Raw genomic sequence first — 26,197 nt, 5'->3', positions numbered from 1 at the left:
TTAGAGCAGGGGTAGTCAAACTGCGGCCCTCCAGATGTCCGTGGACTACAATTCCCAGGAGCCCCTGCCAGCGAATGCTGGCAGGGGCTCCTGGGAATTGTAGTCCACGGACATCTGGAGGGCCACAGTTTGACTACCCCTGCCTTAGAGCATATATAGTATGTCTGAAAAACCACCACCATCCTTCACATACATACCATTAAAAAGAAGGGTTCATAGGGCAGGCTGGCTGGAAGTCTCATTTGAAATTAAGTGTTTTGTTGAGGGACAGATTACGGCACTGTCTTAGCTGGTTTTTCTTGTCATTCGTCAGACGGGAGACTTCGGGGAGGTGTAGCTGGGCTGCTCTGTCAAGGCAGCTGGGGCCGCAGCTAAGTGGATCATGACTAAGGGCTAGAAACTTGGTTAAGCTGTTCAAGGAAGTTGAGAATCCTGGGTAGTCAGCATCAAGATGTGATCAGTTAGCTAGGTTTTGGTGTTTTGTTTTGTGTTTAAACTCCAGTCTATGCTGTAAAATCCCTTCGCCCTGGATGCCTCATATTTATTTTCTTCTTTACTGCATTTCAGCTGGAGGAAATCTGTTTTTGCTCAGGTTCCGTGAAGGCGGGAACAGAAAATGCAAGCTATTTGAACCGAAAACAGAGGGAGGGGGAAGAAGGAAAAGAAGAAGACACTCATTTCCTTGAGAAAATATGGTAAGGAGAATGAATTGTCAAAGGCCCTCCTGGTTGTTGTAGGTTTTCCCATCTTGCTGTGTCCAACCTCTGAAAATGCCAGCCGCAGTGACTGGCAAAATGCCAGGGACTAAAATGACCAGACCAAGGGCCACGCAGCCTGGAAAACCCACAATAATATTTGTGAGGACAGTTTGGGAAATTCAGAGCGTTTTCGTAACCAAGGATGACGAATTCTATCGCCAATATAATCTGAGTTTTCAGTGAGCCCCCTGCCCCAATTCTGGCTGGAGAATACAACCCTGGTTCTCTGCCGGGGGACAGGCAGGAGAAGATTGGCAGCCAGCCCTTCTCTGCCCCACACAACTGGGGCAGCTCATTGGAATCCTGGCTTGGCCGGCTCCTCTGGCTTCTGGGAACTGTTCCGCCTGCCTGAGCTTTCCCTGAGGCGAAGAGAGTGGAAGGCGAGAGAGGAGTGGGTGTGAGAAAGGAGCAGGTGTCTTCGGCATTTGGCAACCGCTCGGCGATGGCGTGTTGCACGAAAGGCAGCCAGGGGATTCAGCCACGAGCCAGCTTCTCCTTCCCCCCCCCTCCCCTCCAGGAGTTTCTCCCCCATCCACGACAAGAGAGGTGTTCGGCTGTCTAAAACTTTGCTTTCATCTCCAAGGTTGAAAGGCCACCCAAATCCTGTCGTGGAAGTACAGCCGATTATTTCGGGGAGGTTCTGGCTGCCGGCTCAGACCAAACGAGGCTCAGAATGCGGGTTGCCAGTCTACGGATGCCAAACTCCACGACAGAGCTGGGGATTTGCTGGAATTACAGCCCGTCTCCCAGTTCCCCTAGATAAAATGCATGCTTTGGGGGGGAGGACTTTGTAGCATTGTACTCCGCCGAAACCCCTGTCCTCACCAGGCTCCATCCTCAAATCTCCATTTCCCAAACTGGTGCTAGCAACCCTATCCCCCCCGCCCCCACATGCACCCCACCATCACTAACGGCCAGGAAAGACATGGTAACCCTCATCCAGTGAAGCTTAATGTTCTTCCCAAATTCTGGATTGGGAAATTCCTGGGAATTTCGGGCTGGAGACTAGAATGGGCGGGGCTTTGAGAAGGAAAGACCTCAGAGCAATATAATGATAGAGTCTACCTCCAAAACTGATATTTCCTAGGGGAGCCAATTTCTGTGTTCCGGAGATCAGCTGTAATCCTGGGAGTTCTCCAGAACCCACCTGGAGTTTGGCAACCCCATCTCGACTACAGCAATCAGGTCTCCTAGAGGAAGTGGGATTTCCAGAGGACAAACTATATGTCAGGTTAAGGGTTGCCAGTCCCCTCGGAGAGGCCAGCGGGGGACGGGGGTGCCCTCCCCAGGAGTGGGGAGCAACAGCGGAAAGTAATGCAAGTGATGCAGGCACATCAGGGAGCAACGCTCTGGCATTTGAGCAAAAACTCTATGGTAGACTTAGCTTCTAACCATAGAGTTTAGTCCCAAAACAGAGTGTCACAGTCCCCATTGCTACGTCACTTCTGGACCATGTATCGTGTCATGTTAGTTTACAGCATTCATCCCTTTGGGGAAGAGCCTCTTGTGGCGCAGGGTGGTAAGGCAGCCGACATGCTGTCTGAAGCTCTGACCGTGAGGCTGGGAGTTCGATCCCAGTAGCCGGCTCCAGGTTGACTCAGCCTTCTATCCTTCCGAGGTCGGTAAAATTGCTGGGGGGTAAACGGTAATGACTGGGGAAGGCACTGGCAAACCACCTCGTATTGAGTCTGCCATAAAAACACTAGAGGGCGTCACCCCAAGGGTCAGACATGACTCAGTGCTTGCACAGGGGATACCTTTACCTTCCCTTTGGAGTTGGGGTTAACAGGTGGGGAGGTGCAGCCTGAAAGTGGGGGATTCCTGCCTTGACTGGGGGTGGGAGGCTGGCAACCCTAGGTAGATTGCAGGTAAAATACTTCCTCAAGTTCTCCCCCTCCACACAAGCACTGTCCTCTAATCCCCAAGAAATCCCCAGGTGGCTGAGGTTGGAAACCATAGGCTTGCTGATTCTAGATGCCCTTACCCACACCCCTTCCTCGCACAGGAACATGGTCATCTTGTCCTGGATGGTGTGGGCCATCGCTGAAATCTTACAACACTGGAAGTTGCTCAGACCAGAGATCATTAGCAATGCTGGGCTGGGAATGTTTGGTCCCATTTCCCCCCTCCAAAAACAGGTTCGGAGATAACTGTGTACTCCAATGGTTGTGGCGAACCTTGCCCTTGGCTCCCACCCCCCTCTACGGATAAACCACCCCAGCTTTCACCATTTCCTGCGCATCTGCCATTTGCCATATTGTATTTTCCTGTGGGCCTTTTGAAACAGGAATGAGTCGACAGCCGAGGTTCGGGCCTGCTCAGACCTGGGAGAACGTAAAGGGAGTTCTCAGGGTATGCAGGCGCCAGGGCTTCATTCCTGTCAGACCTCACTGGAGCCTAGCTGTGTTGAATGCCCTAAAACATAAGAGAGGATTTAGTGCACCAGCCCTGGAGAGATGCATAATGCCACCAGCCTGGGTAGGTGACGGAGAATCCTTTTCAAGCCTGTTCAGTGGAGAATCTGCCCAGGAAAGTATCTTTAGGACTGCAGAAGTACTTCAGTCTAAGCACAATGGTTTCAGCAGTAGAGTTGCCAACCTCCAGGTAGCACCTGGAGATGTCCCACTATTACTGTTTATCTCCAGATGACTAGGATCTGGTCCCCGGAGAAGATGGCTGCGTTGGAGGGTGGCTTTCGACCCTGCTAAGGTTCCTTCCGTCCCTAACCCCACCCTCTCTTGCTTCCATCACCCAAATTTCCAGGTAGTTCCTAACCCAGAGCTGGCAACCCTGCTCTGCCGGCTTAGCTTGGAGTAATTCTGCATAGGGTGGCCCAATAATATTTATTAGGGTTTGCCTCAGCACTGGATAAGCAGAGTCTCATCTACCAACATTGGGGGGAAATAGCAACAATCCAAGTAAAGGTTCCTCCAGCGTTACATTTTTCAAATGCAAGGCTTGATGGTGTTGATTGCATTCCACTGTGCTTTGCACCAGCGAATTCGGGGAGGCTGGAGGAAGACTCTGAGCATGCGCAAAGTGCCATTCTTTTTCAAAACACAATCTCACAGGGGGACAAAGCAACTAGGTGGATTTGAGCACCGAGATGTTTCTCAGAATGCTGTTCCAACCATTCACAGAAATTACACATTCATCCTGGCACACTGAATTTGGGGACCTAACCAGAGATCTCCAGCGACTACAATTGATCTCCAAATAACAACTATCAGCTCCCCTGGAAAAGATGGCTGCTTTGGAGGGTGGACTCTACTGAGGCCCCTCCCCTTCCCAAACCCCACCCTTCTCTGACTCCACCCCCGAAACCTCCAGGTATTTCCCATCCCAGTGCTGGCAACCCACTTTTGAGGGAAAGACAGGATCAGGCTGGGGAGTACTTATAGTTGCCAGCTCCGGGTGGGGGAAAACCTGAGGATGGTAGGGTTAGGCACTATTATGCCACCTTGAGCCTCTTGTGGCGCAGAGTGGTAAGGCAGCAGACATGCAGTCTGAAAGCTCTGCCCATGAGGCTGGGAGTTCAATCCCAGCAGCCGGCTCAAGGTTGACTCAGCTTTCCATCCTTCCGAGGTCGGTAAAATGAGTACCCAGCTTGCTGCTCGGGGGTAAACGGTAATGACTGGGGAAGGCACTGGCAAACCACCCCGTATTGAGTCTGCCATGAAAACACTAGAGGGCGTCACCCCAAGGGTCAGACATGACCTGATGCTTGCACAGGGGATACCTTTACCTTTATGCCACCTTGCAGAGAGGCCACTTACTCCAAGTGAACTGACCTTTTTCACCTGGGGATCAGCTGTAATAGCAGACAACCAGTGACCATCTGGAGGTTGGCAAACCAAGGAGTACCCAATCGGAAAGGGAAAGGGGGAAAGCTTTCCGACGGAGGGCTGGTGATGCTCCCCGCGCCATCCGTAGGTTCAGCCTCACCGCTGAAACCCATCCAAGCTTGTTAAAAGCAGCACAGGCCTTTGTTGACGAACGCTGGGGGGCAGGGAGAGGGCATTGAAAGAGTGGAGCCAGGAGCGACTCCCCCTCCTCGGTTTCCTCTTTAAAAGGAGAAGACATGGCAGGATTGTTCCTTTAGGCTGAGTTATGGTTTTTAACAAGCGTTTCCCAAGCAATTGTACTTCAGTCCCCCAACCCCCACCCCTTTTCTGGTCCAGACGTGTCCGGACAACTCCTGGCGGTGCGCTGGCAAAAGATCCCACGCCTGCTGCTGATCTTCCTTCTCTGAACATCCTCCTGTCAAAAGCAGCGATGCGCACCGCGCATGGCGGGCCGGGGAAGGGCAACGGGAGTCACAAATGTAGAAGACACTGCTACAGGCCAGAAACAGAGAGAGACACAGAGAGTGAAACTCCCACTGGGGATGAGGCACTATGGCAGATGAACTCCCCAGGGAGGGCCATTAATGGGGAACGAAACATGCTGAGCTCCTGGAATGTGGGACGATGCTTTGAAGCACTGGGACATATGGGGCACACGGTTGGGGAAGATTCCTGAACACATTTTTCCTCTCTTCGAGATGCCTGCAGGATCTCCAATGGAGAGTCTGCTCATTAGAATATAAATTAGCAAGATATTTTGTTATAATTTGGGGATGCTGTTGGGCTAAAAGCACAAAGGCCGGGTTTTGGCAAGAGAGCTGTATGCCAGAGTTAGTGCTCAAATTTTAATCCCAAATGCCAAAACTGACTCCGGGTTGAGTTTGATTTCGGGGGAGGAAAACACCCCAAATTGGATTTTACAGGAGAGATGGGATGGAAGGCCAATCCCCAACCCCCCGCCAAACCAGATCTGGCCCAGGGACGACCAATTCCCAAATCCTAATCCAAAACTCAATGGGCTGAACATCCCTGACTATAAATTCAAGTCTATATGTCTGGATGCTTTGCTAGGGACAGGAAAAAAATGGGGACAGGGGAAAAAGGGAGTTTAGGGGAAAGATGGGATTGAAAAAATTGAATATTTTTGGTGGCGGGAATGAAGAACAAGAAGACCCTTGCTTTGTGTATTGGGCAGTGCCAAATTTAATTCAGCCTTTTGCACAGGTGGCCACAGCCATCTCACACCAGTCGTGCTTCTAGGACAGCAAAGCCACTGAGTTCAAACTCTGTGCTGCTGCTTCAGACCGGCCCTACTATCCACCCGAACTGCAGCAGGCTCCAAACAGAGATAGAATTTTATTAGCCAGTACCTTGCAGACCCCTTCCGCCTCTGTTTCCTTGGCAATTTGGACTTCGCACAGGACAAAAACTTCAGCGTCATGAAGATGTATGTACATGTTTAATTAATTTCCAACTTTGCAACTCTGGGAGCATTTTCACAGGCGAGGCAGGCAATCCCTTCCAAAAATTTACACTGTTTCCAACACCTGTGGAGAAACGTTCATATGGCAGCATTTCCCCCCAGCTACCTCTTTCCTTTTCAGATCAAGAAAGGCCACCTCTCCAGGGAAGGGAACCAGAATGCTTCATTTAAATTTGAGGGTGGCAAGCATGAGATTTGGAAGGACTTGGGTCAAAAGCACTGCGTGTCACTAGCCTTGCCACTTGCCTTCCTGGTGCAGAGAAACAGCCTCCCTGAGCAGTGGGCATAAAACTGGCCGGGAAATGTCCTCCGTAATGTGGCCAAACTGCGGCTCTCTGGATGTCGATGGACTACAATTCCCATGAGCCCCTGCCAGAATGCTGGCAGGGGCTCATGGGAATTGTAGTCCACGGGCATCTGGAGAGCCACAGTTTGGCCACTCCCGCTCTAGAGTGTTTAGGAGAAATTCTGAGAGCTCCACCCAGAAGTGACATCACACCCTCCCCAAATCCCCCCTCCCTCACGCTCCCTCCTCCTCAGGCACTGCCTTCAAAAATCCCCCGGTGTTTGCCAAGGCAGTGCTGGCAAACCTACCAACAACCCACTCTTCAGCTGGGTCTGAAGCAGGATTTTAACTTAACCTAGAGTTAATGTTAATCTGGAGTGTGTGCTACAGGGCCGGATCCAAGCAACTTTTCCACGGGTGAAAAAAGAAAGGAAGGCAGTCCTCCATGGCCAACTAATGCTCATCATGTCACCTCCATGGACAAAAGTCACATGGGATGGGGGCTGTACTGAGGAGAAGAATGGGGTGAGACGGACCAAAACGCTGGCTGGATCGAACTATCTACCTGACTACTCCCATTCACAAGTGCATTTTTAACATCACCTGAGAAAATGTCCATAGTAAGGAATAAGGTTTGGGCTCTGAGATGCCCTGGGAACAGAACCAGATAGCACTGCTCAGGACTAAACCTAAGATTGAATCCTAGAGCCTCCCAAAGAAAAGACACTCAACCAATAGAAACTTGAGCGGCAGCCGCCATCTTGCCTGCTAAACCGGGGATGGGGACTGAAGAGTGGACGGTTAGATCCAAACCCACCAATCTCTCTACAAGCTTAAACTAAAAAATGAAATCCCACCAAGTATTTATGCACTTGTGTGTTATCTGTGTTACTAAACCCATCATTTAAGGTGGAGACAGGTAAGACCCATATCCCTCCATTGAGATCTGCCCATTTCACCAGGTCTACTTCAGCAGCCATCCTTCAAAAAGCATCCCTCCCATACTCCCCGAAGACACGCTCTATCTGAAGACCCTCCCCTCAACCTTCTCAAGGGCTTGGCCCTTCCTAACAACATCATATTTTCCTCCTAGAGAATAAATAACTTCTCGTTTTAAGGACAGAGTCTCATTCAGGCTCACAGGGTGGGACAACCCCCAGAGACCTGAGCTAAGTAGACAAGTCAATAGGCCATGAGCGACCGTCGCGAAAGATGGGGGGGGAGGGCACATCCTCGCCGAGGAATAAAGGCTCAGTTGGGTTGGGAAGCAGCACTTGAAGAGCTTCCGTCGGGCTCCCGTTTGACTTTGGCCGGTGGCTCTGTCCCAGCTTTGGCTTCTCCTTCTGCTTCCTCCTTGGCCCCTTCGTGTGTCTTCATGTGCTTGCTGAGGTGGTCGCTTCTCATGAAGATCCGGCTGCAAACCGGGCAAGTGAATTTCTTGGTTCCCGTGTGGGTCTGAAGGTGCCTCTGCAGCTCATCAGAGCGGGTGAAGCGCTTCCCGCAGAAGAGCCAGTTGCAGACGAAGGGGCGGTCCCCGCTGTGCCACCTCAGGTGAGCTTTCAGGTGTGATGTCTTGGCGTAGGCCTTGCCGCATCCGGGAATATGGCAGTTGTGGAGGTGCTTCTTCTTGGAGTTATCAGGGCACTGACCTATCCTCTCAGCCTCCTGGCAGTTGGGGCACCGGCAAGCAGCCTGCCCAGAACTTCGGGTCACTGAACGCCTTGAGCTCTTTGGCCGACCACTCCCATCCCCAGCCTGCTCTAGAGGGTGAGGCTCCTGGGTAGAATCCAGGGGTTTGACCCCTTCCTGGCCCATGAGGTGTGGTGCTGACTGCAAGAGGTGGTGAGGCGGGCCACAGATTTGATGCTCTGCAGAGCCGTAGCCACCCAGTGTCGGCTGAAGTCCACCCGTGTGGCCTGGCGGTTGGAGACCACTCTGAAGATCCATCCAACTGGACCCAGCGTGGAGATCCCACCACGGATTGACACCACTGTCTTCAGTGGCGCTGGTAGGATGTGTAGGCCTGAACCAGGGTTCATAGTGGTGAGCCATCTCCGGTGCAGTCTGGAGGAGCTTGGAGTACGAGCCGGGGGCCAGCTGGCTGTCTCCGTCCAGGTCTAACCTCGGAGACCCATGCAGCTCATAACCAGGGTTGCCCAAAAACTCAGCGTCGGGCCCAGCCAGAGGCAGGTGCTGGAGTTCCGTGGGCTGCAGTGGGGACGGGAAATCTCCCCCGCTCTCAGGGCTGGTGTGGGGCTGGTAGGTCTGCAACGGTTGCAGATCCAGGTGTGTTGGGGAGGAACGGGGTGTCTCTGAGCACTGGTTGCCAAGAGAACCACAGACGGCTGTGAGCATTGCCAAACTCCAGTGGTGGGTGAGTTTTTAGACACACCTAGACAGGGAGAAGGAAAGAGAAGAGAAATGGCCGTGAGACAACAACAGTGTTGTGCAAGAAAAATTAACCTTTCCCATCCCACTGTAACCCATGTCGTGGGGTGGAATTAGGCATCTCATGGGAGTTCTGTGGTCCTTTTCTCCAGAGGTTCTCCAGCCTGAGTTTTGAGGGAGAGGTTATGGCAAAAAGGAGAGGAACCATTCAACCTTCTCACTTGCTTGGTGTTTCCACCAAAAATCACCTTCCCACAGCAAATTTTTACTTCACCTGGAAATAAAACAGATAACCCTTTTTCTTGGCAACTCCTTGTATTATTTAATTTTTGGCTGCCCCTCCTTGCACAGTTTACATCATGGAATTTATCCAATGTTAAAAATCATTATAAAAATATAATATAACAATACAATGGCCATTAGTTGTTTAAGTCTACTGGATAAGGGTAGTGCTCTCCTCAGTAGATTAGTGTGGTTGTCTAGTTATTTTAAACCTGATTTCCTTTGGTAGTGAAGGAGAGAGGAGGGAAGGGGGGGGGCACAGTTTGATGTTCTGCTTGCGCTTTTTGGCCTCAATGGAAGAACACCATTTTGCAGGCCCTACAGAACTTTGGTAGTTCTGAAAGGGCCCTGATCTCTACTGGTAGCTCATTCCATTAAGCTGGAGCCAGGGTCAGAAAGGCCAAGTGTACTAGTTTGGGGCCAGGAATCACCAACAGATTAGAATCAGCAGAACACAGTGCACTTCCGAGGACATATTTGGAGAAGTGGTTCCTTAGAGACCCAAGGTCCACTTTGACAAGGATACTTTCCTAGGATAAACATCCTTGCAACTGAAGCTTCTACAGATGCAATTTGTCTTTTTGAAATGGAAAGCATATTGTTCAGCATTTATGCTACACTTCTGTGCCCAATGGTGAGCCAAGGCATCATACAACAGCATTCAGCTCTTCTCCATTTTAGCCTCAAAACAACAGTCCTATGAGACACAGCAAGCTTTCATGGCAGATTGGACCATCGGTCTCTCAGGTACTAGTCCTATATTCTGACTACTATGCCATGCTAGCTCTCCTGTTCCTGATTCAGTCACAAAGTTGGTTAGAAAGTGTTGGACAAAACAGAAAAAAGAAAGAAGGACCCTAAAATGATGCAGACCTATTAGAAATCCCCAGTGTCTCAGGGCATTTCAAGCTATAAAATGTTCCCAAAACCATAGTTGTTAAGCTTTACTCCTCTGGGGAAGAGCTGTGTGATCCAAACACTATTGGTATTTTGGGATTATCTGATAAACACTGGATTGCACCATTTGCATGCCGGATGCTATGCCAACATCTTTCAGGACTTCTGACTTGGCCAGTAGACTTAGACTGCAAGTTTAATCATGCATGGCATAGTAGCCCAAATGTTGGGTTAGAATCTGGGAGACTCATGGTCCACTTTGCAAACTATGGTTTCCTTGGAATAAACATCATTGACTAACCATAGGGCTGCCAGCTCCAGATCAGGAAATATCTATCAATCTTGGGGTTAAAGCCTGAGGAGGGCAGGGTTTGGGGAGGGGAAGGACTTCAATAGACTATAATACCATCGAGTAGGGGTGACCAAACCATGGCTCTCCAGATGTTCATGGGCTACAATTCCCATATGCCCCTGCCATGTTGGCAAGGGCTCATGGGAATTATAGTCTATGATGAACATCTGGAGAGCCACCATTTGGCCATCCCTGCAATAGAGTTCACCTTCCAAAATAGCCATTTTCTCCAGGCGAACTGGTCTCTGTTGCTTGGAGATCAGTTATAATCTCAGGAGATCTCCCTCCCCACCCCCACCCCTGCTCAATCACTTTCAGAATTGCACTTCCCAGGCAAGAAATAGTGAACATTATATCGGTTTCTGTGCAGCAGATATGCCCTTACAAGAAAATGGGAGAAATCCCAATTGCAACCATGAACATTGGAAATGTTTTGTGGGATGCCTACATCTTAAAGCGGTGTCTTTTCCACCCACTTCTGCTACGGTTGATCCATCGCCCTCCTTCCACCTCCGGTCTGCTCTGCTTGAACATTACAAATTTCAGTTCTTCTTGTTGGCCCTCAGAAACGTTCACAGACCACACCCCAAGCCTCAGGCTTCTGACAGCCTCAGTAGGCACAGCAGCTGCACGTGCCAGTGATGAAATACAACAAATTGCCCCATATGGGACACATCAGGTCCTTTATGGAATAAGTCTTGGAGTTCTACATGTATCATAGAGATCGCTAGATGCAATCTGCTTTCCCAGCTATGTTTGGTGCATCTGACACTGTATAGTCCTCTCTGAAAACTGGCTTCTGTGCTGTTGCATTCACGGTCAGATCAGAGTGTATCGGGGTAGACATTATGTTCTGTTCCATTCATGCAACCCAGCAGCTCCCTAGTGACATTTATTGAGCACACGAAGCATCCTAGGTATGCAGTTCCCAATCCATCTCATGTGAATTGGGCAACAAGTGGACTTTCCACACTGCACGTTGCCTTGATCTGGATCTCCTCAGGTCTTGGAAGGTAAGCAGGGCTAGACCTGGTTGGGTGGGAGACAAGGAAGTCCAAAGTTGCTACACAGAGGCAGGCAATGGCCAATCATCTCTGCTTACCTCTGGCCTTGAAAACCCAACAGGATCTGGGCAAGTTGGCTGCAATGTGACAGGGCTTTCCACCCCCACTGCACGCTACTGAGTGCATTGCCGGGGCCCAAAGCCTATCCAATGCATGCAGCTGGAAGGCTGCCAGTTGGTGCGAATTGGCATGTCTGCAGAGTGCTGCCCCTCCCACCCAAAATCAGTGTCTAGGGTCAAGGGGATCCTTGCCATGGATCCAACTTGGGTAGGGGTGGGACCATGGACATCAAAGGCTATCCAATGCACTGATAGCGGGCGCTTTCACATAAATGCAAGTTTCACAATAATGCAGTTTCAATCCTCTTCAGTGGACCATTTCAAGTAGATCGATGGTACACTATTAAGTGAGTGTGAAAGCACTGAGTGATTAAAACATCGAACGGCGGCACGTTTGCCTCATCTGCGGGGAGAGCAATAAACATGTTTTCCAGATGGAAGATGAAAAGCTCAATAACAGCTTGCTCGTAAGGCTTAGAGAGGGCAGCAGACCCGGCGTCTTGCTCACAGGCTCTCATTAGAGCTCTCTGCCTTCAAGCTTAATATAGTAAGGCACACTCAGCCACTGAATTCTGCTGATGAAGAGGAAAAATCCAAAGATGTACGGCTCCAGCAGGTGAGGAACCATCAGCAGGGTGTCTTCCCCCCCCCTTACCCCCCTTAGCACAATAGTTCAGAGCTGTCTCCATTTAAAACACCAGGAGCTCTGTTCCGGAGCACCAAGAACCCAGCAATTCAATAACTATATTCCTGAGATGCCCCAAGCCATTCTTAACTCGCCTGCAACTATTCCTCACAGGGCCCAATCTACTGGTAAATCCTGTTTTGTATTTTTACCCATGACACATTATTCCTCAGAAAACTGAGATGTTAGGTTCTAAGGGAAGGTTGGTATTAGATGTAGAATGACTGGGCACAGCACTGACCCCAATTTTTTTTATTACAAAGAACTCAAAGAGACCCAGGATGGTTGATCTTGCAGCATGAGGGACCCTTCTCCTCAAAAAGTGCCTATGTTCAGTCCCCGAGCACCTCCGGTGCTATTAAAATATACATTTCTAAGTGACGACCTTTTCTATTCCTGACACAAAGGGTCAATCCCCACATTAAGATGTCCTCATGTCCTTTTCTATTCCTGACACAAATGGTCAATCCCCACATTACAATGTCCTCATGTTCTTTTCTATTTCTGACACAAAGGGTCAATCCCCACATTACAATGTCCTCATGTCGGGTCAATCCCCACATTACGATGTCCTCATGTCCTTCACATACCCACCCAGGTTTTCTCAATGAGACAGTGTTCCCAGGATTACCTTGGCCAATGGTGGGAGACTTTGTGGACAGTGCCCAGGAACAGTGGAGTTTGGGTAGGTAGGTAGTGATGTCACTTCTGGGCAACATCCTAGGAATTGTTCCTTATAAAGGCCACAGAGATGCGGAAATTCCTAGAAGGTCAGTATGGAGTCCGTTTTCTGGCCATTTTTTCCTACACACCTCAATTTCTGGGGCAGGGGATTGGGGCTGAGAATGAATTTACCCACCTGGGGCAGGCAAATGGCAAGTCTACAGCCAGATGTGCTCTGAGACTTAATTCCCAGACATACACAGGCTCATGTAGATCAAGAATGTAGGATATGGGCAGAGGGAAACTTAACTCCCCGCCCCAAGGCCTATCCCATTTTCTTCCCTGAAAGGTTCCAGGGAGCCACTATATGCTCTGTTGGGATTTCCAGCTGTGTTTCCCCAATACAGCAACCACTGGCATCCGGAAATCATTTCACGTTCAGAACAATGTGCAGGGGGAAAGGCCTAAGCCCCCTCGACTTGCAGGTGGCTATCCCGATCTAAATTGATCCTGAGAATTAGGTTCCAAGCATGGGATTCCCACAAATGATCCATATGACTCAGGATAGACATGATATCATCGTCATGCAGTACTAGGTTGGGAATACTTGGAGACTTTGTGGCAGAGCCTGCAGAAGACAGATTTTAGAGTGGGGAGGGACATCAGCCGGGTTTCATGCCACAGAGCTCCCCCTCCCAAGCAGCCCTTTTCTCCAGGGGAACAGATTTCGGTTATCTGGAGATCAACCATAATAGTGGCACATGAATTGGGATCATGTCAAACAGAGAAGATTATCTGGTAAGCCCTGGGTTTGCACAATGCAAGAGGCACTACCAATGCCATTCCACCCACAGACCACGAAGTACTATCAAACGATACCTCCAAGGAGATGTAACCATGGCCAACCTGAAATCCTTATGAGGGCATACATAAGCTCGCAAACATGCTATTTTTGCAAACATTACTTTTTTCTTAAAGTACATTCCCCCCACCCCCCTTTAAGTGTAGACTTTTAAAAGGTCACAAGCAAAGCTGCCTTTTGGAATCTACCGAATCCTAGTCGGAAGCACGGCTTCCCCCAAAAAACCGTTCTGGGGACTGCATTCGGAAGCAAGTCAACGATGCTTTGAAACACATGCACTTAAGCAGGAGTCACCAGCAGATTCAAGGCAGGTATAGTTGTGTGGGGCACACACTGCCGGTTTTCTTTTAAACAACAACAACAACAACAAAAAGACCGGTGGCAGAGGTTGTGGTGGTGAGGTGTGGGGTGGGGAAAGAGATTTAAACACAGCTTATCCTCCTTTTCTTCAAAAGCTTGTCATAGAGACAGACCCTCTAATCGTGGGCTTCTAAGAGGCAGATAACAGTAATTATCTCATCTGATCTTCAGCCCACTTAGCTGGGACGAGGCAACACTTTTGCCTCATCCTGGTGGGAAGACTTGCTGTGTGCTTGCTTCCCCCCCCCCCCCACCCCCAAGAAGAAAATGAGGGTTTGATGCCTGCCAACCAAAGGCACGCACACACACACACACACAAAAGTAACAGGCGCTTTAAGCCTCTAAAGCAGAGATTCCCAACCAGGGTTCCGTGGAGCCCCAGGGGTTCCGTAGGGCAGGGGTAGTCAACCTGTGGTCCTCCAGATGTCCATGGACTACAATTCACAGGAGCCCCTGCCAGCAAACGCTGGCAGGGGCTCATGGGAATTGTAGTCCATGGACATCTGGAGGACCACAGGTTGACTACCCCTGCCGTAGGGACTCCAGAAGGGGTCCACAGCCTTTCCCCTTTGGCCTTAATGGACTTGGCCACAAGCTACAGAACTGCTGGCCTCTGCCCAGAGGGCTTGGTGGGTAGGCCATGGTTGTAAAAATCAAAGGGGTTGTGGGATGCTACGGGAAGGGTCCAGGCTGTCTTCTCAGCTCCTGCCCTTCTTTCCGTCCTCCATGAGGCGGAGCCACCACAGTACCGGTAAAGGTGGGGGAAGAGAATGAAAGGAAGGCAAAGGATATGGATGAGTTGTTATGTCACTTCTGGGGGCGTGGCCAGATGACATCATTTCAGGGGCTCCTCGAAGCCTGCACATTGACTTCATGGGCTCCTCAATGGTCCAAAGGTTGACAAGGGCTGCTCTAAAGGCTTCTACAAACCAGGAGGGCACCCACTGGCCTAACAGACATTCCAAGCTGCGGAAAGGCATGGCGGCTTGTAAATGCACCGTCTCTCTGAATGTCCTTGTTCCACTGAACAGACTTTTACTACATACGAGGTGCTCTTAGCTCACCATGTGTAATTTTCTGGAACTCGCCCCGTATGAGTTGTCCTGTATTTTGAGCCTTCTCCAATCCAGTCACACCCACCCCCAGTAGGGATCCCCTGGTCATCTCCATACTACAGAGATCAGTTTCCCCTGGAGAAAATGGCTGCTTTGGAGGGTGGGTTTTAAGGCGGACCCCACTGAGGTCCTTGTCCTCCCCAGGCTCCATCCCAACCTGGATCCGGCCACCCTACTCCTCCATCCCCCGCGGGCAGGCAGGGAAGACCTGAAAAACCTATTCTAACTTTCCTAAAAGAAGCTCAGGGTAGTGCGTGTCGCTCTGATCTCTTTCATTTTGTCCTCACAATGGCCCCGTCAAGTAGAGTTAAGCTTTAGGGATGCCAGTTCCCTATCTGCTTTGGAGAGTAGACGCCATAGCATTATAATTCATGAGGTCCTTCCCTGCCCCAAATCCAGCTCCACCCCCAAAATTTCCAGCTTTTCCCAACCCAGAGTTGGCAAACCCATTAGGTTGACAGAGAATTTGGGGCCCAAGGTCATTAAGTGAGTTTCAAGGCAGAGTGGGGATTTGAATCTGGGTCTCTCTGATGCTAGTTCAACCCACACATGTTGGTTGTTTGGGTAGGGTAGGGTGGCAGAGTGCGATCTTGACCACTTTTCTTTGACTCTCAGAGCCAGCCTAAACATTTAGGAACCACAATAATTGTTCAACCTTCGGGGTTTTGATTATTAATTGCCTTTTTCATTATTGGTGCCACCAATCCTCCCCCCCTTCCTAATTTCTCATTACTTTATTAACACTGCAACATCAACACTGTACTATACAAACACACATAAGGGTCAACCATATCTGACGTTGCCACCAGAAGCTAACTTCGCCCAAATTTCTCATAGTTCCGTTTTTGCTTGGAAAAGTCCCAGATAATTGAATAGGGCAGAAAATAACTTAAGAAACTGAGTGGTAAAAAAGCTGCGACAAAGACTTTGTGGACATTTACTTATAGAAGCAAGATTTGATTCCAAGGGCACCTTAAAGACCAGCGAGAATTCCGGGGAGTCAAAACTCTGAAAAAATATCTGACAAAGAGAGCTTTAACTTTGGAAAGCGTATACTCTAGAATTTTATTTGGGGGAGGAGGTCTATTCTGAACCTATTGTCAAGTATTTTAATTTTTTTTTAAATAAAAAGATAGCAACATAGAAGGGATGCAAAGGAAAGAGGAGGGACCACACAGCAAACCATCAACATCAAAACTCATTACACATTATCAAGTTAAGAACTGGTCCCAAATCTTGCTCTTCTACTGCAAATGGCATTGCCAGCTCCAGGTTAGAGAATACCTGGAGATTTGGGGCATGGAATCTATGTGTTGAAACATGTAAAATCTGCAGTGTGCCACACGGAACAGAATATGAAGAGTGCCCTGCAGGGGGCATTGGAGGACATGCGTTTTTGGCATAGTGAGAGTAGGAATCTCTGTATTATTTTCAAATAATTTCCTCCAGCATCCTGATTAGCTCAGTTGGAGACTTCCTGTGCCTTTGAGCGCCCTTCCTTTCTGCTGACCTCCAGAATAGAACAATAACTGCAGATAACAGTTCTGTTGTTTTTACTGTTTTACTGTGAGCTGCCTCGGGCCAACAGTTGCCGGGAGAGGCGGGATACAAATATAAAAATAAATAAATAAGAAAAACACCTGCTGCTCGACTCCTCTCTTGCATATTTAAACTCTGCCAGCACAGAGGACGGCAGGGTTTGGGGAAGGACTACAATGAGGTACAATACCATATTCACTTCCTAAAGCAGCATTCATTGTCTCCCAGTGAACCGATTTCTGTTGCCTGGAGACCAAATGTAATCCAGAAAATCTCTAGCTCCCATCTGGAAGATGGCAGGCCGAGCTGCAAACCAACAACCTTAAAACTATTTATTTTTATGTTACGCAAATGAATAATCTGCTGTGAGATGAGAAATAAGTTTTACACTGGATCCAGCCAGCTTTTCTGTTCAACCTCAGTTAATTTCCCTAACAGCCCTTATTCCAGGGGTGGCCAAACGGTGGCTCTCCAGATGTCCATGGACTACAATTCCCATGAGCCCCTTCTGGCGAGCCACAGTTCGGCAACCTCTGTTATTTTGCATGGCTTTGGTTCATGCTGGACTCAGGATCCCCAGGATTGCCTCTTGGGTGGTCAAAGTGGGTATCTTCTTCCCCTTTTCACGCTTATGCAAAAGGATGGATCCAGCTCTGTGAACTTCCACGGAGAACTGCTGAGAGATGCTACAATCAAAAATGATAAATATACCACAATGAAATTTCTAAGCGCCATGGTGGCCTGGTGTCTGGGATATTCCAGGGCCTGGGTTAGGTTGTGAACACCAGCCTGTGGACACCTAGTGAGCTTCACGTTCCAAGTAGATATTGGACCCCAGTCTTCCTACGCCTATATCCAACATCCTACTTGCTAGACCATGCTGGTTCGAAAAGAATCATGTTCCAGAAACGGAAACACCCGTGTGTGTGTGTTAATTGAAAAGTTCGCAATCATAAAAATGAATCTTTGGAAGTCAATGCTGACCTTTGGCTTTCTCGTTTTGTTTCAAATTTAATTATGAGGAAAGATTTTGAAGGTGACATTTGGCACCTTCCTTTTGCTATTTGGCAAAGTAGCAGGAAAAAGAGGGGGTGGCCACCCCATCTGATCTGGCACATGGTTCAGAAGACGATAGGATCAATGTCAATAGGATCAATGTCAATGGTGTATCCCGTGGGAGGTTTATGGCTTTCTCCCAAATTCCAAGATGTGACTCACTCACTATAAGGAAGGTGTGCAATGGAGGAGGGTTAATCCGCCTTAAATTTTGAAATTAACTTATCAGGATTTGATCTGTACCCACTTTACCCCAAGACATTCTCTTCCTAATAGGTGGCCTGCAGATTCCGTCAGGGATTATATTGGCCTGCTCACCACTTCATTTGGGTTATGGTCTATGCCCATGCAGGTAAAAAGGGGCATATAACCTCCTCTTAGGCCATTTCAGTTCAGGAAAAGGGGATGGGGGGAGCACCAGAAGTCTTGCTCCAAACTGGGGTTCTTTGGACACAATTCCGGTCCCTGCAGACCTTTTAAATACCATGCCTGGTAGCTGCTGTGTAGACCCAACTCTCCAAATTAGAGGCTCTTAACCACTCCACCAAGCTGGCTCTCCACACCAAGATGCAAGGAAGATATCTACAGTTTTTCATAGACAATTTATTTATTATTGTATTTATTATATCTGTACATTAAAATGCAGCATGCTAAGAGGATGCTTCCACAGTATGAAAGTAGCTGTGGTATTGCAAAGGAACTTCAAGAACAGGCTAGAAAGGGAGATTGCAGAACTGCAAGTTATTACAAAACTCAATACTATGACATACCCAGGACTCAATAGGGACAAGGGCTTTTTATCTCACTATTCATGCTAACCTTGTTCAACTTGTGCATCCATATTCCTCACTATGTATTTTATTTGTGATAATGTGACTGTAAGATATGGCATTGTAATGGAATTTTGAGTTTGACCCCCTGGCCTTGGGAAGTGACCAGCAATTCCCTGGCAGGAATGTCTCACAGTTGTAAGGAGCAAGCTGTATTGGGTTGTGACACAGTCTACTGATGTAACAGAATTGATTTCTGCTATATATTCCCTGTCATGTAAGAAGATCATAGTCTGACGAAGAGTGCTTGCACTCGAAAGCTCACACCCTGAATCAATTTTTGTTGGTCTTAAAGGTGCCACCGGACTCTGATTTTAGTATGAAACAAAAGACAGCAAGAAGATGGTTCGGAGGAGTGCCAGTCACCAAGCTGGACAGTGGAGCCTATGACTTGCCAGCTAAGAAGTGCAAAGACACAAGAGTACACAGTTCTGCTCTTAGTGGCATGTGGGGAATGGCTCTCTGATTTTGCTAACTAACGGAATCCCAGGAACTGAAGCTGAAGAGTGATCACCTGGCATTCTCTCCCAAATACATACATAATAGATAATATATACAATCAATGTTAAAACTTTCGCTGTTACTCCACAAGGACAGTTCGCGATCTAGCTCTTTCCTATTGAGGATGGAAGCATCTTGGGGGCATCAACTTCTTTGAAGTAGAGCATTTGGCCAGCAGCCAAACAGGAGGCTTTCTCAATCAGGGTTTCGTGAAGCCTGAAGGATGTTTCAGGGGTTTCTCAAGGGTAAAAAAAAGTTGAGATAGGCTGGGTCAGACTAGCTCTGGCCCTGCAAATTCCCATGGCTCAGATCAGATATCACACAAACCATGTTTTGCATTAATTATCCTTCCGAACTCCAACCTTGATGATGATCATCCGACTATACAAACCATGATTCAGAACAGCCTGCCTGTTTTCATCTTCTATCCACCCAGTATTCCTGCTCCTACAGCACAGAGGCTTCTGGAGGTTGAAGCACATTCTGGCATCACACTGAACCTGAGCAAATATCCTCAATTCCGCACCACTGCTCCTGAACAGAAGAAGAGCCCTGCTGGGTCAGACCAGGAATCCATCTAGTTCAGCATCCTGTCTCACCCAGTGGCCATGCAGGTCCTCTGGAGGGCCAACAACAGGGGCACAGAGGCTGAGACCTTCCCCCAATGTTGCCTCCTGGGTCTGGGATTTAGAGGTTGACTGCCTTTGAACATGGAGCTTCCCCTCAGCTTGGTGTCATGGATAAGAGTGGCAGCCTCTACTCTGGGGAGCCAGGTTTGATTCCCCGCCCTTCTGTGTGCAGCCAGCTGGGTGAGCTTGGGCTGGTCATAGTCCTGTTAGATCTGTTCTCACAGAGCAGTTCTTCCAGAGCTCTTCCCGCCTCCCCTACCTCACAGGGTGTCTGTTGTGGGGAGAGGAAAGAAAGGCGATTGTAAGCCATGTTGAGCCTCCTTCAAGCAGTGAAAAGCAGAGTATAAAAAACAACTCTTCTACAGTCACCGTGGTTGCCGATTACAGACTTCTCTTCCAAGAATTTATCTAATCCCACTTTAAAGCTATCTATTCCTCTGGCCATAACTACATCCTTTACAATGTCCACCCCCACCCCCCTTAGTTGTCTCTTTTCTAAACCAAAAAGTCTCAGCTTCTTTAGCCTTTCCTCATAGAGAAGGTGCTTCAACCTCTAATTATCTTGGTTCCCCCTCTGTCTTGGGGGGGGGGGAAGAATCTTGCTATCATAGGAATTCCTTCACACATACTGGGTAAATAAGTATAGTGCTTAAGATTACATACCCTTCCAACATTTTCATAGATGAACAGAGGGCCATGCTTGTAAACCCTCTATTTTCACAACACGGATCCCTGCTTGGAACCGTGCCCCTACCATTATTCGGCTTTGCCGAACAGCCTACTCCTTCTCAGCTGTGCCGTGTATTCAGTTGCCCTTCGACAAGCCTGTTGGGTTAGTCTAAAAACAGAGAGCTTAAAAGATTTATCCTCATGAATGTATTGCTGCAGATTGAGAGAACAACACGTCCACTTCCACGGATGGATTAGTGTGAGCAGATTTTGATGCAATGTCCAGATGAGCATGTTATGGTACAGAGAGATGAGATTCTGGTAGCAACAGATGTATGGGAAAATGGGTATTGTCGATGTGCGACACATCTTCTGGGCCGCCTCATCAAACGGAAATGTAGATGGACGCAATGTCCGTTGTCCTGCTCATGAAGTGCACCAGAAGATGGAAGGCCCAGCCAGCAGCTACACTGGACCCTGAGGCCTGAGCAGCCATTGTGCAACCCACTGGGGCTGTGTTCCCCCGAGGCTGATACTTCTGATTTATTTAATAAATAAATGGGAGGGGGGAATATTGCCAAATTGGTGTCGTTTGGTGCAGTGGTTTGGAGAGCCAGTTTGGTGTAGTGGTTAGCAGATGTCGACTTTTAATCTGGCACGCCAGGTTTGATTCTGCACTCCGCCACATGCAGCCTGACAGAACCTGATCCTCATCATTAAAAAAAAAAGGTTAGGAATATCACGGTTCCAAGACTGTCCAGAAAGAGCTTTCTTGAGCTCTTCTTTTTAAAAAACCCCACAAAATCAATGCCCTTTGATTCACTCACCTATGACAGGGAAGGGGGAAAAAATAAACCTTTCATCTTGCTGTGATGTTCTGAAAAGTGGTTAGTCAATTTTCTGTCTTTGCATGAGTGAGTCAACTGAGCATCGCTACGAGGGGGGACAAAACCTTTAGATGCCTTCCCATTCATGAGTCTTAAACTTTCATTCAGGCTAGGTTTATGAGCAGGGGTAGTCAAACTGCGGCCCTCCAGATGTCCATGGACTACAATTCCCAGGAGCCCCTGCCAGCAAACGCTGGCAGGGGCTCATGGGAATTGTAGTCCACGGATATCCGGAGGGCCGCAGTTTGACTACCCCTATTTATGAGGATGTTTGGTCAACGCTAGGGACAAACCATATGAGAAGCTGGGAGCTCACTCCTCTGTCTCTTAAAAAGCAGGCATGTGGGGTCCTCCCCCCCATTTGGCTTGAGGCTGTGGCCAAGTTCTCCCTCATACCATTCCCCCCCCCCAAAAAAAATACGGCCACACTGGGGCATCTCTTTACCCCAAAAATACTCATGAGGAAGAGGAAGGCTTTTACATTGCAAATGAGTATTCTGCTAAATGTAGGTCCCATTTCTGTATAGCAGACCAATTGAGGTAAGAACTGCTTTAGGACCCGTGTGAGAAAAATAACCCCAAATGTGAACATGGGTCTGCCTTCTGTGCAGGGGCCACCAAATCCTAACCAATATGCGGAAGCCAGATTATGCCTCCCAATCACCTTTTCCTTTATTTTTGCCATCAAGTCACGGGGAACCCAGTGGGTTTTTCAAAGTAAGGGACCGTTCAGAGCGGGGTGGCCATGACCTGCCTTCCCATCATGACCTTGGGCTCCCTTGGTGGTCTGCCACCCAAATACTACCCAGGGCCCACACGGCTTAGCTTCCAAGATCTGGTGAGATTGAACTATCAGGGTCAGGGCAAAAAGGAAATGACCAGAGTGGGTGGTAATTTGTCTAGCTAGATTACTATCTGCTCCAAGCATATGTGTTCTTAATCACTGACTTTGGCAGGAGCAGGGGGGCCCTTTAAATCACCAGAAAAATTCCCCAGGGGATCACTGCCTTGGAATGCCACTGGAGGCTAGGAGAAACAGAAGAAGAAGAAGAAAAAGAAGAAGAAGAAGAGTTGGTTCTTATATGCCGCTTTTCTCTAACTGAAGGAGTCTCAAAGCGGCTTACAATCACCTTCCCTTTCCTCTCCCCACAACAGACACCCTGTGGGGTGGGTAAGGCTGAGAGAGCCCTGATATTACTGCTCGGTCAGAACAGCTTTCTCAGTGCCATCCTCAGTGAGCCCAAGCTCACCCAGCTGGCTGCATGTGGGGGAGCGCAGATTTGAACCCAGCACGGCAGATTAGAAGTCCGCACTCCTAACCACTATACCAAACTGAGCTAAGTGTCATCTGGAATGCCGGCAACAGAGTGATCTCTGTCACTCGGTGAGCTCCACGGAGGCTAATAGGCTCTGCTTCTTCAAGGACTGAATTCACAAACATCCCAATCCGACCCTGGGCTTTGGCAACCGTTCCAGTGTGCAACGACAAGATGTTTGAGCACTAGTGCATATTGGCGCTGTTTGCAGCAGGGGTGAACTGGTCATCAGCTTCAAGGCCATATGAGGTCTGGGTCTGGTGCACCTGAGGGACCGCCTTTCTGCCTACGCCCCTTAAAGAGCTCTGCGCTCCACCACCTCCAACCAGCTAATGATCCCTGGCCCTAAAGAAGCTCGCTTGACCTCAACCAGGGCCAGAGCCTTCTCTGTCTTGGCCCCCACCTGATGGAATGAGCTCCAGGGCCTGCAAAAAAAAGCTCTTCCGACAGGCATTTGGTTGAGATCAGCTGGAACCAGCAACACCCATCGGGCCCCTGAATCTCCCTCCATGCACCTGAACTAAACCATGGACCTGCATGTTATCCGGTTAAATTGTTATTCTCTGTTGTTGTTGCTGTTATTAGAAGAAGAAGAAGAGTTGGTTCTTATATGCCGCTTTTCCCTACCCGAAGGAGGCTCAAAGCGGCTTACAGTCGCCTTCCCATTCCTCTCCCCACAACAGACACCCTGTGGGGTGGGTGAGGCTGAGAGAGCCCTGATCTCACTGCTTGGTCAGAACAGCTTTATCGGTGCCATGGTGAGCCCAAGGCCAGCTGGTTGCATGTGGGGGAGCGCAGAATCGAACCTGGCATGCCAGATTAGAAGTCCACACTCCTAACCACTACACCAAACTGGATATTACCACTGTTATATCTCTATCTGGCACAAAACCTGAGTTTGATATATTCTTTGACATTCCACGTGAACCCTCCTGAGCCTCAGGGGAGGGTGGTGTACAAATGCAATAAACAAACAAATAAACGTGCCAATGATTCATTTGCCATAAGCAGACAGAGAGATCAACTGGTGGAGTTGGGAGGCTGCCCACCGATGGCATAATCATAAAATGGCACAGTGAACAGGGCATCTTTGCCGCTGAACCACTTCTAGCCGCCCGTAGCCAGAATGCAAACTGCTGTAGCCACATGGTCTCTCTAAAAAAGCAACCCCATCAAACCCCTAAGGTTCCGCACAGGTTCTGCTCTTCATCTTTTCACTTGTTTTAAGAGCAACAGGATTGTGCCGACGATACAGGGAAGGCTGGTTCGGTGTGCTATTTAAAACCTCTGTTGTGTTTTGTGGGTTCCCAGTGCTGAGTTTCGGGTGTTCTATTTTAGGAGTTTGCGTTTGGCTGCAAATATGTCGCAACTTGCCCAGTGCCTTCAAGCCAGGGCGTATAGAATTCCCCAAATCTTCCCCTACATCCTATGCGACCTCTGGGTTACACAAAGGCCTTTCGGGAGTCTTTCTGGAGGCTGCCTAAGGCCTGCCAGAGTCATCTTCTGGAAGATACAGAGTTGGGCCCAGTGACGCTCCCCCCCCCCCTTTCCAAATCTTCCTTCAGCCAAGAACAACTTCCTCCCTTGGCAAAAGGTGAGGGCCCTGATGGAACTAAACCAGTTCCGCAGGGCCTATAAAACGCAGCTCTTCCGCCAGGCATTTGATTGGGGCCAAAGAAGATCAAAACGACATAACTAAATACCTTCCCCCCCCCCATTTCCCACCCACCCCCTGGAAAAACCAAGATGCTGCGATTGCTCAAGCGGCCTACACAGCTATACGTCGGCTTGTATGTTGACGGCTTAAAAATGTTTTTAAATAATTTTAACCACTGTTGTAATCTATTTGTTGTATTGTTTTATTTTATGTTGTAATCCACCTCATGCCAGCAACGCTGGAAGAGGCGGGATATACGTCCAAAACGAAATAAAAATAAATAAATAAAATAAATTGAGCTGAGGATAGCCATTAGCTCCAGCTAATAGTAGTGGTGGTGGTGGTGGTAGTAATAGTAGTAGTAGTAGTAGTAGTAGAAGAATTGGTTCTTATATGCTGCTTTTCTCTACCTGAAGGAGTCTCAAAGCAGCTTACATTCGCCTTCCCTTTCTTCTCCCCACAACAGACGCCCTGTGAGGAGGTGAGCCTGAGAGAGCCCTGAGATTACTGAAGAAGAAGAGTTGGTTCTTATATGCCGCTTTTCTCTACCAGAAAGAGATTCAAAGTGGCTTACAGTCACCTTCCCTTCCCTCTCCCCACTGCTAGGTTAGAACAGCTTTATCAGTGCTGTGGTGAGCCCAAGGACACCCAGCTGGCTGCATGTGGGGGAGTGCAGAATCGAATCCAGCATGGCAGATTAGAAGTCCGCACTCCTAACCACTACACCAAACTGGCTCTCTAGGAGATCCAGTCAGGGCCAGTTCCAGGTTTTCATGAGTGTGGAAATCACGGTATAACCAGGACCCCTCTCCCCCGGGATAGTCCCGTTTTATTCAAACCACAGTCAACCAGTTCCTCTAGATGGCCAATGCCAGGGCATAGAGGTCAAGGCCTTCTCCTGATGTTACCGCCTGGCTCTGAGATTCTGAGGCTTAGTGCATCTGGACATGGAGGCTCCCATCAGTCCCCATGGCTAATAACCCCTGATAGACTCATCCTCCATGAATCTATCTAATCCCCTTTTGAAGCTGTTTATTCATGCGGCTGTTTTAAATTCCAAAATAGGTCACTCGAAAAAAAGGTTAGAAGGACCCACCTTTTTAAGCTTCTCAAGCGGAAAGTGAGCATATGCCTTTTCGGTGGGCAGTAACATAACGTTAGCAAACCAACCCAATTAACGACCCAGCTGGACATGCTGCTCATGCGTCCACTCAAGCCACATGTGCATGGCCCAGTACAAATACGCATAAAGAAAACGGTAGAAGTTGCATTCAGTCTGCTCAGTGGTCAGCGCTGTACCCTGACTCCATAATGAACTCCAACCTTAAATTCAATATGTGCAAACCACAGTTTTCATTTTTCTCTGAAGTCTCCCCAGTGGCCACCCTGGACTACTCCTTGCAAAGCCATTCTTGAGGATTAAAAGGATAACTGGAGTGAAAGTAAATTCATAAATCCAGAGTCAGTTTGACTGTACCGTTCTTCGGGCCTTTCTTTGCCATCCTTGTCTCTATCTAGACGTCCAGGTGAAGCAACATCTGCCTTAAAACCTAACACTGGCTTCAGAACATACAAGAAGCCATGTTGGAGCAGACCAATGGCTCATCAAGCCCAACATTCTATGTCACATGGTGGCCAAAATCTAGGTGCTATCAGGAAGTCCACCAGCAGGGCTTCTCATCCCCCTCTGCATCAGGCACAAACACCTTACCTTTTAAAATTCTTTGTGGCCCTGCCAGCCCCTCCCTTTCTAACTTTGCTTCCCTGATAGGTCCCTCCTGATGACTTGACAGAATCACAGAATCATAGAGTTCGAAGGGGCCATACAGGCCATCTAGTCCAACACCCTGCTCAACGCAGGATCAGCCCAAAGCATCCTAAAGCATCCAAGAAAAGTGTGTATCCAACCTTTGCTTGAAGACTGCCAGTGAGGGGGAGCTCACCACCTCCTTAGGCAGCCTATTCCACTGCTGAACTACTCTGACTGTGAAATTTTCCCCCTGATATCTAGACT

General features: G+C 48.7%; 1 protein-coding gene across 5 annotated transcripts in view; it reads right to left on the bottom strand.

The window, feature by feature from the left end:
- Positions 1–6,043: 6,043 nt before the first annotated feature.
- SP6 (Sp6 transcription factor) overlaps positions 6,044–26,197 on the bottom strand; it is a 109,269-nt gene continuing 89,115 nt past the window's right edge. For all 5 annotated transcript variants that reach the window (XM_077313078.1, XM_077313080.1, XM_077313081.1 and 2 more), the window contains one exon: positions 6,044–8,764. In XM_077313078.1, coding sequence (XP_077169193.1) covers positions 7,624–8,727 — 1,104 coding nt within the window. In that variant the 5' untranslated portion in view covers positions 8,728–8,764 and the 3' untranslated portion in view covers positions 6,044–7,623. The remainder of the gene's footprint in view (positions 8,765–26,197) is intronic.

Source organism: Paroedura picta, chromosome 16 (genome assembly GCF_049243985.1).
Source record: "Paroedura picta isolate Pp20150507F chromosome 16, Ppicta_v3.0, whole genome shotgun sequence".
Lineage (NCBI taxonomy): Eukaryota > Metazoa > Chordata > Lepidosauria > Squamata > Gekkonidae > Paroedura > Paroedura picta.
This window is presented reverse-complemented; position numbering and strand designations above follow the sequence as displayed.